The sequence below is a fragment of the Phocoena sinus genome, chromosome 4 (genome assembly GCF_008692025.1).
Source record: "Phocoena sinus isolate mPhoSin1 chromosome 4, mPhoSin1.pri, whole genome shotgun sequence".
Lineage (NCBI taxonomy): Eukaryota > Metazoa > Chordata > Mammalia > Artiodactyla > Phocoenidae > Phocoena > Phocoena sinus.
In genome coordinates, this window is record NC_045766.1 from 10,744,205 (window position 1) to 10,759,070 (window position 14,866).

Below are 14,866 nucleotides of genomic sequence, written 5' to 3' on the forward strand. Positions count from 1 at the left end.
ATGTTGACAAGGCGGCAGGGCACACATCACATGGTGGTGAAAGGCGTGCCCGGCCTGCCTGTTCCCCAGGCTTGGCGAAGGTTACGTTTCATTAGGTGGGTGAGGTAGCCACAGCACAAGGGTATGAAGGGGACCAGGCCAAAGCCATCAGGCACCAGTCACTGTCCCGGTCGGGCCCCGGGCACGAGTGGACAGTTAGCAAATGGCTTAGGGGAAGGATCTACAGGTGTGCCATCCTTGGTTTCTGGGGTCATTCCTAAGGGCAGCTCTGGGGGGAGATGTGTGCTCTTAACCCTCCCAGAGCAGACAGCAAAGAGGACATGCTGTGTGGAAAGACTATACCTGCAGGTGTGCCTTTCGTTAAGAATCAGGACTTTTCTAACTGTGGGAAAAAGATGAAACCGAGCCAGTTGCTGTGATAATCAGCTTGGCCCACAAAGCCAAGTGCAAACCACTTTTTCACCTTTGAGATCTCTGTTAGCCTCCCAGCAAACCTGTGCAGGTGTATATTGCCTGGCCCCATTTCACAGATGAGAAAATGGAGGCACAGAGCAACAACGTGAGTTACCCAGGGTCTCATGGCCAAGATGAAAACCTAGATCTCTCGACCTAGAGCCAACAAACTACATTCGCTTTGTGTGTTCAGCTTCTCCTCCTTCCCCATTTGGTCTGGGGAAAGGAGGTGAACAAAACAGATTCTGGCCCGCAGGGAGCTTCTGTCTCCTGGAGAGACACAGAGGAAATGACCACACGAACAATGGTAGTTATGATCAGGGATAAAGGCCGTGAAGGAAAAGGGCCCATGACAGGGAGAACTGACTTGGTCAGGCAAGGTCAAGGAAGGCTTTGCCGCAACTGTATTTTAGCTGGGAGTTGAAGGATGGGAGGGAGTTAGCTAGGCAGGAGGGTGGGAAGAGGGGTTTGGGGCCGAGAGAAGAGTCTGGAGAAGGGAAAGAAAAGGCATGGTGCTGTTGAAGACCAAGAACGCCAAAAGCCTGGGACACGCGTGGAAAGCCTGGCCGTGCAGGGCTGTGGAGGCTCCAGTAAGGAGCTGGGTCTTTATCCTGAGAGCAGCGAGAGGCCACGGGGTGGGAACAGCTCTTGTGCTGAGACAGAAATTGTCCTGATGAGCAGGCAGAGGCCTGATGCCAGGTGACTGGCCTAAATCCCTGCTCTTTCCTGAGCCTTTCTTTCCTCACCTGCCCAGTGAGGAGTGTGGTTTGGATTGGTTCCTACGTGTCTAGGACAGAGCAAGAAGTGATGTCTGTAGAAAGCAAATTTACTGTTACCTGAGGGGAGAGGGGTGGGGGAGGGGCATATTAGGGGTATGGGATTAACAGATACACACTACTATACATGAAATAGATAAGCAGCGAGGATTTACCGTGTAGCGCAGGGAGCTATACTCAATATTTTGTAATGACCTATAATGGAATATAATCTCCAAGAAAACCCCACCAAATCACTACGATGTACACCTGAAACTAACACAATATTGTAAATCAACTATACTTCAATTTTTTTTAAAAAAGTAATGTCTATAAACATGCATCCATCACTGTCTCAAATGTCACTTGCCCTGAGGTTTTTAGGAACTTGCTGGTCCCTCTGAGACCTCTGGGACTGCATCCTCCCCCTGGTACTTGCTCCAAAGTGCAAGGTGGCCCCTAATTTAGAGATGAATTGGGGGGGAGGTTTGCCATGTCCTGCTCTTATAATGGGCTCTGCCTTTCTCTCTGTCAGGGGCAGAAGGGAGATAGTGGAGTTGTAGGCCCACCAGGCAAACCTGGGCCTTCTGGTCAACCTGGCCGTCCGGGCGCCCCAGGACCCCCGGGTCCCCCGTCTGCAGGTAAGAGCTACACTGCTTCACCTGATCCACGCTGTTGCCCTCCTGGCCAGCCTCCCAGAGAGCACAGGGAGATGTCAGCAGAGGCCTGCCTTGTGTTCTGAGTTGGAAAATGCCTGAAGCATTTCAATATATTTCTAATTTATCCACAATTAGACCTATTCAAATTTTACATGAGAGAGATAAACACTATTCTGGCTTTGTTTTGGGATTTGGGAGAACAAATAGAGGAGTGAAAAAGAAAAAAATCACATTGGTGATGTCATTTACACTTTAAGTGAAAAATAACAGGCAAGTATTGCATCAACTAACACCCTTTTCTAGAAGAACGTTTCATGGCTCCAAGCAATGCTCTTAAACCTAGAAGTAAAGATGACATTGCAAATTTTTCTGTCTTACAGTGTTATAAGAGTCCTTACAGATGTGCATCGAATATAGAAAGAAATCACTATAAAGGAATAAAAGTCTACCATTGAAGAGGGTACAGGTACACTGCTACCTTGTTTTACCTTGCTTAATTTGAGGAGCTAAGCCTCTTACTCAGTTTGTCAGCTCAGAGGAAGGCCTTCATAACACATCATCTATATAAGCAGAGCAGCTGTAGGTCCAAGAATACTGTTTACTGACTGTGCAAGATTCTTTGTCCTCAGTTATACGAAAGGAATCAAAATTTTTATTCTAATTCTTTTCTTAAGAAAATGAAGGCATTTAAAAATCCCAAAGTGCACTTTTCCCCTCTGTGGGGAAGTGTTTACAACCACGTCATGGGAAGGTCAAGAAATGTCATTTTGTTAATCCTTTAAACCAAATGAAAACTGGCTCTGAGACTCTAACCTGCTAGGATGCCAGGGAAATTCAGTCTCGGGCATTAATGGGGTTTTCTCCACTTCTTCAACTGCCACAGAACCATGGGACAAAGATCCTGGGGAGTTATGGCAGATAAACATCACGGGAGGTGACCAGCCCTTGATCTGCCCCATTCACCTCTGAAATGCCTGTTGCCCAAGGCCACACGGTCAGACACGTGACCACCTTCCTCACGCCAGGCTTGGCTATCAGATCATCTCCAAGCCTGAGAATCCGGCTCCCCAAGGCTCAATCTTCCCAGGAAGGCCCCACAGCCCTCCCTCCTGAGACCTTGGCTCTCCTCCAGGATTTGGGGGTCCCCGTGCTCCCACATCTGGGGTGATCCTTCCTTTTCTGTCCTCCAGCCCCTCCCTCCTCACACTCCTCATACAGCGCCACCCCCTTAGGAGCTTTTCTCTTTTGAGAACAGAAGGCAGAAGTCTTCAAACAGTACCTGTTTCTCAGCAAGAGCAAGAAAGCACAAAGTCTTGCCACCTCCTTGAAGTCAGGAACGAAAAAAGAATGGAAGAACAAACATCAATTACTGTGACGAGTTATCCTGCCACCCTTATTTCTAACTGTTAGGGGAGCTGGATTGAGATGCACCTCAGGCCCTGTGTCCATGCCCAGACCCTGTTTCCCTGCATTGAATCGATGATCTGGATGAAGGTTCTTCCAGCCAGTCCTTTCCCTCCTTGGTTCGGACGCATAACGTTCCACTTGAGCCCATGACCCTGAGCTGCCGACCCCAGAGGCTGGGAGCATGGCCTGAAGCCCGGGTTTTGCCTTTGGAAGGGATGCTCTTGACCCTTGGGGTATTTAGGAGCTCACAAAACTGAGGAATAGCCAGGAGGCGTGCGGCTGGGGGGGCGTCCTCAGCAAACTAAGACCTTACTGGTCTCACTGTGTGTATCTGACTTGAATCCTGTTTCCCTCCTAGGGCCTGGGGTGGGGTGAGAAGGGCAGGGCCTGGAGACCCTCAGCAGCTCCCTCAGATGCCCGCTGTTTTGTCTTGCCAACCTCATCCCTGTAGCAGGGCCAACGTAATCCTTTTTTCTCTCCTTGGTCCTCCCGGCACCTTGTCTTTCAGCCTGGTATGCCCACCCCCTTCCCTCTCTACCACCCATCCTCTGCCAGATCCCAGCCTCAGTGCCCTCTGCCCTCCAGTGGACTCTGCTGTCTGTTGAGCTGGAGCATATTCCTACAGTCCCTCTGGGTCCACGTGGCCTGAAATAGTGTTCCCGTCATCCTCTGGTCCAGGGGTCCCCAACCCCCAGGCCTGTTAGGAGCCAGGCCGCACAGCAGGAGGTGAGTGGCGAGCGAGTGAAGCTTCATCCGCCACTCGCCATCGCTCGCATTACCGCCTGGAGCATCCCCCACCCCTACCCGCCGGGTCCGTGGAAAAATTGTCTTCCAGGAAACCGGTCCCTGGTGCCAAAAACGTTGGGGACCGCTGCTCTGGTCCACTCCACCAACTCCTCTCCTTCCTTCAAAGCACTCTCTTCAATAAGGCCTTCTTGGTCCCTAACGGGATGAGTCTCCTTCCCTTGGGCCCCAGTCCCACGTTGCATCTGCTACGGCCCCTCCACCGTTAACTGTTTTCTGAGGATGTGTTTCCTCTTCCTTCTAGATGGCAGGTCCTTGAGGTAGGGTCTTGGCCAAGTCAGCTTTGCATCCGCATGGCGCCGGGCAGGTGGGGTGCGTGGGGCTGGCCCCTGCAGGTGCTCACACACCTGGTCTACTTTGACTCTCGGGCTGTCCCACCTGGATTATTGCATGGCAGCCAAGCAGGATGCGGGCCAGCCCTTCGACTGATGTCCCCTCCCTGTGCCTTCCTTTGGGTCATTTCCCCTCTGGGGAACCTCCCAGAGTGAGGCTGCTGAAGAAAATGGGGCAAGAATTCTGCTCTTTAGAAATGTTTTTGGGGGGATGGGTAGAGAAGGAGGGGGAGGAATTTAAAAGAGACCTTCCTGTGCCCAGGACCAGCTGGGTCATCCTCAGGAGTTGGAACAGGCCTCCATAGCGATTTCTGAGACTACCTTTGAGAGCCTGATAAAGTTCCACTCTCAGGAAAAAAATGTGTCTACCTACACCCAAGATTCTGCTCACTGCTTCCCAGAGCTCCAGACCCCCTGCCCCCGATCCATCTTGGGATATCCTCAGGCTCTGTGGACCCCGGGTTAAACTGCCTGGTCTGGTCCATGCTTCTCTTTATAGATGAGAACTTTGAGCCTAAGAGATCACAGAGATTCCCCAAGGTCACAGAGCCGACTGGTGGCCACTCCTGGTCCAGAATTGGCCTGTGACTCCTGGTCCCGAGACCCTCCCACGTAGCCATGCAGCTTCTGCAGGGGTAGAGTGGGATGGGGGTGACACGGAGACGACTCCATGGTTCCTCTGCCTTCTCCCAGGTTACCCCTCGGACCTGCTCCCACTGCAGCGGCCAGTGGAGATGGGAGGCTCCCTGAGCAAAGATGCAGAGCTGGGTCCTCCAGCTGCCGGGGATGGGGGAGAGGCTGCCCGCTGGACAAGCTCCGAGAGGCTGAGTTGGGGAAGTTTGGGTTGCTGTGCCCTTCAGTGCAGCCTGGCAGGAAGCAGGCAGGGGTAATGGATGCCCTTGGACAGCTGGGAGGAAGCAGCAGGGAAATGATGGCGGGGGGGAGGGGGGCAGGAAGCAGGCTCCCTGCCACATCCTGTCGTCCTATCTGGAGGCCACCTCTGCTTCTGGTGCCTGGTGCTGGGGGGCGGGACGGTTCTGGGGAGATGGAGGGGGCAGGAGCTTCTCATTACCCAAGTTAACCAAGAAAGAGGGGCTGGAGACGGGGGAGGGAACCACGGCAAAATGCCTTTAGGATGTAATTTGCAATAACCGAATTACAAATTTGGCTGAGTCCTTCCTGACCCCAGACAGGGCATAAGTGAATCACTGTGGTACCTGGGAATTGCCAGCTTCCTGCGAGCATCAGTATTCTTGGACACGTGTCTTTTGAATGGCATAGTGTTAAGTCAAACATGAACTCAAATCTCAGCCTCACCACTAATTAGCTGGATAATGGGACAAACTCCTGAGCCTCTCTGAGGCTGTGGTTCTGGAGGAGAAGTTGGCGGTCACAGAGCCTGCTGGAAGGCGGCTCCCATGCTCTCCCATCCTTGGTTAACTCCCCAGAACATTCCTGAGCTGGTGGGGTCTCTGTCCCTCCAAGCATGAGACTGGTGTTCCTCCCAGATTGTATTTGTATTTCTTGTTAGAACGAGCGACCATAACTTGGTGTAAGATGCTGGCAAGCCTCCCTTCCCGGCCAGCTGGCAGCATCCCCATCTTGGACACATCTGTCCACCAGCTCAGGAAGGCTCAGGGTGTGGGCATTCCTGCTGGGGTCTCCTCCTCCAGTTGCAGCTGCTTCCTCGGGGTTCTGACCAGACCTCTCCCCCCGGGGTCATTTTTTTCCCCACCCTTGTGGGATCTGCAAACCATGTCCCCAATTGCTGACTGCCCTCGATACAGTAATACAACCTGAAACCAATGACTGGCTGATCTCCAAGCTCCCCCTTATTTTCCCAGCAGGAGGGGTACTTACTTATTTCTGTTTTCAGTGCCCATCTTTTCCTCTCTTTCTTCTCTCCCTGTTGGTGGCTCTGGCTCTAGCACTTTTCTGCCAGCTGGAATGGGACCTCTAGTCTTTTCTGAAGACCTTCCCTTTCCAGTTAGTCTGCATTCATTCATTCAGTTATCAAACATGTACTGTGCCCCTACTTTGTGCCACGCCCTGATGAGTGCAAACAGGCATCCACCTGCCTTTGTGGAGCTGACGTTCTCCTGGGGGAGATCCAGCTGGCCTGGATAATCTCACAGTGAATAGAATCACAGAGATAAGTGCCAGGAAGAAAAGGCCTGGGGAACTAAGAAACTGTACTCAGTGTGAACAGGACGGAGTGTGAGGATTCAGAAAGGCTTCCTTGAGGAAGCGATGTAGGAACCCAGATCAGGAGTGAGCCAGGAGGTGCCTAGGAAGGGAGGGATGGTGGGTGAAGAGGATAGTCTGGTGGGGGGTTTTGTGCAAAGACCATTGCCCGAGACCAACGGCTCTCAACCTCAGTGCTCACTTGTGAGAGCTTTGAAAAGCACGGATGCCTGTGCTCCGTTCTCAGCAGTCCTGATGGAATTGGTCTGGAGTGTGGCCTGGGCATCAGGGGCTTTACAAGTCAAGGTGAGAACTACTACCCTAGTAGGCCTCCTACCTTTCAGGGAGTGAATTTCCTGATCATATCTTTTCCGGACACTTTTTTCAGAATCAGGTAAGAACAAATAGGCTGAGCATTTTCAAACATTCCATTTCTTCCAGAAGAAATCAAAGAAACCCACATCCAGAAATCCCTTTGTTAAACTCCTATATATAAGAACAAAATTAAATGAGTAAAAAAATGGTGAACGTTATCAGCCAGCAATGCACTCATCAGGAAGAAGTCCCCATTAATAATGGTCTCAACATAAATAGGGATTGTTTCCCTCCGACAACAAAGAAGTCCAGCGGTGGACAGTGGCTGGCTTTAGTTCAGCCTCTAGGTCTCGCTCTCAGGGCCCCAGGCCCCATGAGGCCCTCGTCTTCCCTGCGATCTGGCTTCTCTTCTCACACTTGTTACTTCATTGTTGCAGCACAGCTGCTGCAGCACCAGACATCTTGTCTTGTCTTCCAGACAGGAAGAAGGAGGAGGAAGCTGTGTCTCCCTCCAGCTATGCTTCTCCCTTATCAGGATAGACTTCCCCAGACACTCACCCTTCTCCCACCACGGATCTTACATTGGCTGACACTGTGGCACACGGTCACCTCCAGGAGTGAGGGCAACTGGGAAGTAGAATGCCCACCTGTCTGGTCTCCAAAGTATAGAGAGAGGGAAGGGAGGAAGAGGGTTGGGAAAGGTGTTGTCACACCCAGTGTGGTTAAGGGACCCACACCTTGGACCAGAAATGTCTCTCTGGACCTCTCCTCCAGGCCTCCCTGAAGTCCACACTGTGGACTTCAAACTTCTTTCTGTCGTGAAGGTTGCTGACACCTCCCTGGGCTGTTTGGTTTTCTCTTCCTTTGCTCGTAACAGCAGTCTGTTGCTTCCTAGGACACCTTGTAATGGGACCCAAAGGGGAAAGAGGATTTCCCGGGCCTCCAGGAAGATGTCTCTGTGGCCCTCCCATGAATGTGAATAACCCTTCCTACGGGGAGTCTGCGTATGGACCCAGTTCCCCACGAGTTCCTGTGGTAAGACTCTTCTGGGCGGAATCTGGGGTGGTCACCCCTCAGGACTCTTCACGTGATTGATGCTCCCCGGGCTTTGTAAAAGCCTTTTAGTAAAACTTCCTCCGTTATACTGGGCATAAGCTCGTTACAGGAACTTGGAAAATAAGGGAAAATCAAAAGAAGAAAACCAAGGTTGTGGGTCTATTTTGGAGTATTTTCTTTGTCTTTTTTTTTTTTTTTTTTTTGTGGCTGTGCCGTACATCTTGCAGGATCTTAGTTCCCCGACCAGGGATCGAACCCAGGCCTTGGCAGTGAGAGCGCGGAGTCCTAACCACTGGACAGCCAGGGAATTCCCTTCTTTGTCTTTTCTAAGAAAAAAAAAATTATAGAAAACTTCAAATAAATACAAAAGCAGAACAAATGGCATAAGGAACCTCTTCGTACTCTTTACCCAAGTTCAACAATTATCAACTCCCGGCTAATCTTGTTTCCTTTTTACACTTACTCACGACAACCTACCTACCTTAGATTATTTTTAAGTAAACCCGGACATCAATTCATAATTTGAATGGGTAGGTAATACTCTGTCCATCACGTGGCTGTGCTGTGATTTACTTAACCAGAGCCCAATTGTCAGATAGGTATCAGGTGCTCCCAAGCTTTTCCCTGATATAAATAACACTGTAATGAACACTTTGAGTATAGGATTTTTGTTAAGAATCATTTCCAGGTGTTGAATTATTTGATTAGATGACATCACCTTTTTATTTATGTCTTTGTAACATTTTAAAAAACATATTTATTTATTTGGCCGTGTTGGGTCTTAGTTGCGGCACGTGGGATCTTTGTTGCGGCGCGCAGGCTTAGTTGCCCCACAGCATGTGGGATTCTAGTTCCCCAAACAGGGATTCAACGTGCGTCCCCTGCCTTGGAAGGCGGATTCTTAACCACTGGACCACCAGGGAAGTCCCCAAGTCTTTGTAACATTTTAAATGTTATAAATTTTAAACCATGGTAGATATTTTTATTTCAAACTCAGACATTAGGAACTGGATTGGAAAGATGTGGGAATCAAGACATTGGTCCCCACTTCAGGAGGGATGCAGGAGTGTAAAAGCAAACCGCCCTTCCCACTGATCACCAGCCCAAGGTCAGGGATTGTTTCCTCCTCTGGCTCTTCCCCCGCCCTCCCCTCCGTAGAAGTGTTTCCTGGAATCCTCACCAATGTTTCCTCCGGCAGATATTTGTGGTCAACAACCAGGAGGAGCTTGAGAGATTGAATACCCAACATGCCATTGCCTTCCGCAGAGACCAGAGGTCTCTGTACTTCAAGGACAGCCTTGGCTGGCTCCCCATCCAGGTACGGGGCGCTCAGCACACACCCCATCAGCAGAGGGACGCATCTCCAAAGGAAGGAGAGGCCTGGCACAGAGCTTTCCATGGAAGTCTGAGCGCCCTCTCTCAGCCCGCCTCTGAGAGCATGCCATGCCCTGGCTCCCCACGTGGAGCTCTGCTCTGGGCCAAAGCTCCAGACAGGCTCCCAGCCCCGCACAGCTTTCCTGCCAACCACAGAGCTCTAGCTCTACAGGGGAGGCGTGCCCTTCCCCCACTGCCCTGCCCCCGCCCAGACCCTCTGTCCCCAGTGCCCGGCTACCTGTCCCACTGTACCGGTAACTGTGCGTGCTGTGTTTCTCTGGCCAGCTGACGCCTTTCTACCCTGTGGACTACCCTGTAGACCACCGCGGCTCCTGCGGGGACGGGGTCCTGCAGCCGGGGGAGGAGTGTGATGACGGGAACGGCGATGTGGGTGACGACTGCATCCGTGAGTGGCCCCAGCTTGAACCGCCGCCGGGTGGGGTCAGGCCAAGCCCTGGACACCAGCTGTGCTGGTTTGGGACAGTTCTAGAGCCAGAGCTGGGCTGCTCGGGGGACGACCATCCCCAATCAGGCCAAACGTGAGCCCTCCCACCGTCCAAGCAAGGCGATGGGGTTGCTGTCAAGGATCTTGGCCCCAGAGAAGCCACCAGGCCCTCCCTTTCTTTTGAATCCTACTTCTTGGCAAAAACCACGTTCTAATCCAAATTCTTATCAAAAGATAAAGGTGATGCAGGGCTGAGAGGCAGACGGGATAAGGCAAGAATCTGAATCAGGACTCACTTTTAGCAGACAAAGTCATAGCAGAGCTCTGTTTGGGGGATTGGGTGGCTGGGCTACCTTCAGGCTTATGGATGCTACCGGGACAGGCAGGCAGCATAGGGCTGAAGCATCGCTTTTCTTTCTTCTTTTTTTAAAAAAAAATCAAGTGACAAAAGCAGGAGGTGAGGTGGAAAGCATGAGCTTTAGATTCAGATTGAGTTTGGACGCAGGCTCTGGAAGCCAGTGTCACCCTCAGGCTCAGAGAAGAGGCTACACGGTGAGTGGGGTGATGGCGGGCCTCACTTTCCCCAACTGAAAAATGGGTACGACCGCACCGAACGCTCAAGCCTTTAGATTCTGTGAGATTCTGTGAGCTGACGTGCGCATGGATTGTCTGGGTGCCGTGAGGGCTTGACATCCCTTCACTGCGTAGTTTTTAAAGTCCTGCTATGAGAAGCCAGGGCTGGGGATGCGTAGGTGCAAAGGTGGGTTCCTCGCCAGCAAGGAGCTCAGAGGAGGGGGAGAGTGCGCAGGGCAGGCGCAGGATGAAGTGTCTGGTTCTCTCCGTGTAGCTGCACTTCCCGCGACAGTTCCTGGGCGGTGATTCCTAGGATGCTGGCTCTGCCTGGAGTCCCCCTGCCCCTCGTGGAGATGACACAGCAGGAAGGAACTAATAGCTAGTCTCAAAGCCCTATAAAAATGAGGGTGGGTTCATACTCCTGGCTCCTCCCCTGCTGTGAGAACAGAGACCCCGTGGAAGACGGTCTGGCTCCCGAGGGACACAGGAAGCTCCCTGCAGACAGACAAGCTCCACCAAGGCTGTGACGTGCCCGTCTCCCTACCCTCACCTCACAGGAACCCGCGGTGGTCTTGCGACAGAAACTGTCCTCCCGTGGGATTGGGGTCTGAAGCTTTGTGGACATCCCTGCAGGAGGGTTCAGGCTCTGTGGGATGGGGGGGGGCTCCTTCAGGCCACATGGTCCTGCCAGGCTGTCCCCCACCCCGCCCCCCTCTCAGGGCTTCACCTCCCGTGTCCCCTCAGGCTGTCGCCGGGCCTACTGTGGAGATGGTCACCGGCACAGGGGCGTGGAGGACTGTGATGGCTCTGACTTCGGCCACCTGACCTGCGAGACCTATCTCCCCGGGTAGGGACCACCTCGCGGGCTGTGACCACACCCCGGCCTCCCTCCCTCCTGCCTACTCCTCTTTCCTTCACAAATATTCCTGAATGCCTCTGTGTTCCTGGGGCTTTCTGGACTCTGAGGTATGGTGACATAGAACACATGCATGGTCCCTGCTCTCGCGGGGGGACAGTGCTAAACACTGAAACCCACATGCCATTCAGAGCAGTCACCCACCCCCAGCTCCGCCTGGGCCCGCAGCTCACCGTGGCCCCTGGATGAGCAGCTCCGTCGCTCCCGTGACCACACTGGTCTCCTGGGAGTGGGCCTGCCTGGGAGGGGGGCCGGTGGAGGGGGGAGGGGTCCGGGCATTTCAGAGAATCTAAGCATCTGTAACCTGAATTCTCTGGAACCACCGGGCAGGCCTGTGGGTACACATGAGATCCCACCAGCCTTAGTATCTAACTTTGGTGGCTCCAAAGTCCTCCCAGAAAACCCCAGGAATGTAGTCTTCCCTTCAAGCACCCCCTGCAGCTGTTTCTGAGACCCCTCAGTGGGTGTTCACGTGGCTCAGTATCCTGAGTGTCCTGGTCTCCACGAGGACATCTCCCAGGCCCGCTGAGGGCCTCTGCCCTGTGAGACATGATCCCATGCCCAGAATGGGCTCTCCTGGGCTCTGTTACGCCAGTGGTTACAGGACCAGAGTTGCGTAGCTTGTAGGGAAGGTAGGGAGGCCGCTCCTCTTCCAGTCCACATCCTGCTTCTCCCTTGGCCCCAGAGTGGATCCCTGGTTCCTCAGGAGTCCATCTGTCCAGGCGTTCCCTCCAGCCCCACTCCTCTGTAGGCTTGGACCCAGGACCCAAGGCCTGTCTCTCTCCTCCAAGGAGGTCGCCTCAATGCCCACCCCCAAACGCAGGGCAACAAATCAAACCGGGCTGGGGGAGCTCAGACCCCAAACTCCAAGCACTGTAGGCTGGGCCAGAACTCCACTGCATCTGTGTGTGTGTGCACTGCCCCTCCCTGAAGTAGGGAGGCTCCTGCCAGGCCCCTGCCAAAGAGTTGATGGAAGGACACCGCTGAGTGTAGACAGTCGGACCTGGGGTACAGGGACACGTGGAGCCCAGGGCTTACCCCGCCGCTCGCTGTGGTTACTCTTTAGTCCCGAGAAGCCTCAGGGGATGCTTGCGAATGTGGGCTTGGTGTATCAATACAGCACAGCCTCGGAATTAGCGCTTGGGCTTACAGACGTGTAGGCTGTGCTCTCCAATGTGGTAGCCCCCGGCCACACGTAGCTATTTAAATAAAGTTAAATATCCGATTCTTCATTCACACTAACCTTATTTCAAGAGTTCAATAGCCATATATGGCCAGTGGCTGCCACAGAAATAGTGCAGTGTGGTCTACTGGACAGCGCTGGAGAAAGGGCTGATTCTCTCTGAGAGGCTGTGTTCAGAGCCAGGCTACCTACAAACCCCTTTCCCCCAGATCCCTCAGATGGACTCAAGGGGAGAAGCCCCAGAGGCCTGGACTCAGCTGCCCCAAGCCCCTCACCTTGGAGCCCCTCGCCCTTAGGAGGGTGGCAGTAGGGCAGCTCTCAGATGAGGTTTGACCAGAGTTGCGAGAGGAGGCCTTTGAGAACATGGCTGTGTCCTTGGGGCTCCTGCCCACTGCCCCGTGTCCGCCCCCCTCAGGTCGTACGGAGACCTGCGGTGCACCCCGTACTGCTACATCGACTCCACACCCTGTCGCTACTTCACCTGAGGGCCGCCGGGAGGAGGCGGCTACACCCACGGAACTGGCAGCAGCTTCTCCACCCTCGGCAGACTGACCTCGCCCTGTCCTGGTCCGGTTTCCACCACCTTCATGCAACAGAAACAAGGACAAACTCTTGCTGCTAAGATGTGCTTTTAACGCAGTCCGACTGGAAGAACCTAGGACCACTGCATCCTGTCTTAACCCCGAGTACCGGGCCTCTTCCACACGCCCATCGCGACCCTCCGGCCAGACCGACGGCCTGCGGGGCCCTCCCTTCCGAATATCGTGGACTTGGCTTTGCACTGTTAGGCACACAGACTGTTGGAGATTGCTCCCGTCCGCTGGGGGCATCTGGGGCACAGGCCTCTCGTCTCCTCTGACCTCTGGAAATGTGGGCATTCTCACCTGGCAGCTGGCCGGGGCTCCCCGGGCCTGGGAACCACAGAGCAGGGAAGTGGGCCTGTTCTTTGGGGGTGGCCCCCAGATCTGGGTCCAACTAGGGAGCCCCCCACCCCGCAGCTAACCACAGCCCAACGCGGCCTCGTGTGGATGCAGCTTCCCCAGGCAGAGCCCCAACTGTGAATAAGTACTGAGACCGCCGCCAAACCCTGGGGTGCTGGGGTGCTTACCGTGTAGACGAAAGCAGAGCAGTGGCCTTCTTTTCGACGTTTCCCGAAGGGGCTGCTCTCGAGGCCTCCCCATCCCCGGTACCATCCTGACCTCCTGGCTCTGCGCACTTGGACCTCCGTCCTGTGAATGTCCCACGTGTCCATTTCTCCTTCAGGACATTGGCTAGCAGGCCAGCCACTGGTGTTTCCTGAGTCCTTAGGAAACTGCCGCCTGGTTTCCCGTCTGGGCCCCACGATTGAGTACATGCTCCGGGCAGAGACGGCATCTGTCCTGGGCGCCAGCTCCTGGCTGCCTGCTGACTCCCGTGAGCCCTGTGACCTCCCTCCCTGTCTTCATGGTGCATAGTCTTGTCCTCGTGTGCGTGCGCCCGAGCCCCCGTTTCTGCAGGATCGTTAGCCCTGCGTGTCTGTGAGCTGCCTTTCATCACCGTATTTCCTGAGTGAGGCTTAGCTTTGTTTGGGAAAGACGTCTTCCCCACGGCAGACCTCAGGTGGGATTTGCCCATTTGCTACCAGATGGAGGGACACTCCTGGGCCTGTGTACAAGGCCTGCGTCTTGGGCACTTGGCATTGTGCTGGTGGCCAGTCGTGGGCGAATCAGCCCCGGGGTGGGTGGACACATGGGTCAATCTGGCTCCCTCCGCTTCTACTGCAAGTCCCGGGCTGATGTTCCATGGCCCACATCTGTCCCATGTGAAGCCACCACCTTCATCCTGGCATCTCCGGATGGGAAATCAAGAAATAAAGGCGGTGTTCCTCCCTACTGTGGCTCTCTCTTCCCTGGCGGTTTGGGGCTGGTGTCCCAGAACTGCTGGATGGGATAAGGGCTCTGAAATCCAGTCTGCTTCCAGACTCGACAGAGGGTTCTAGAATGGGAAGCAGTCCTGCTCCCTCAGGGATGAGGGAGGAAACTGAGGTCCAAGGTCACCAAGCCGGGTCTTGCTCACCCCCAGCCTTGCTTTATGATCTTGCATAGGACAGAGTGGAAGTCCAGTACTGCCCTTGGACCTGGCCAAGAGTGGCCCAGTCCTGGGTCCCACTCCTTGGAGGGCACTACTCTGGCCTTCCTCTGGCCATGACCCTCCCCAAGGGGCCACGGTGACACTTGCACACCCCATGCTGCAGGTCCCAGGAAACCCTAACTCTCCACCCGAGTGGTCCTGAGCCTGCTTCCGGGGCCACACAGCCCTCTCTCCGTGCCTGTCCTGACTGGCTCGCATACACCTGTAAGCGTGAGGGGTGGCCAGGGACAAGCTGTTTTGCAGGGGTGGTAGACGGAGCTTGGAGACACAGGCCGCACAT

General features: G+C 54.0%; 1 protein-coding gene across 1 annotated transcript in view; it reads left to right on the forward strand.

Moving 5' to 3' along the window:
* COLQ (collagen like tail subunit of asymmetric acetylcholinesterase) overlaps positions 1-14,326 on the forward strand; it is a 64,499-nt gene extending 50,173 nt beyond the window's left edge. The window contains exons 12-17 of the mRNA XM_032630921.1: positions 1,744-1,849; positions 7,805-7,944; positions 9,164-9,283; positions 9,625-9,745; positions 11,102-11,204; positions 12,872-14,326. Coding sequence (XP_032486812.1) covers positions 1,744-1,849; positions 7,805-7,944; positions 9,164-9,283; positions 9,625-9,745; positions 11,102-11,204; positions 12,872-12,941 — 660 coding nt within the window. The 3' untranslated portion in view covers positions 12,942-14,326. The remainder of the gene's footprint in view (positions 1-1,743; positions 1,850-7,804; positions 7,945-9,163; positions 9,284-9,624; positions 9,746-11,101; positions 11,205-12,871) is intronic.
* Positions 14,327-14,866: the final 540 nt, after the last annotated feature.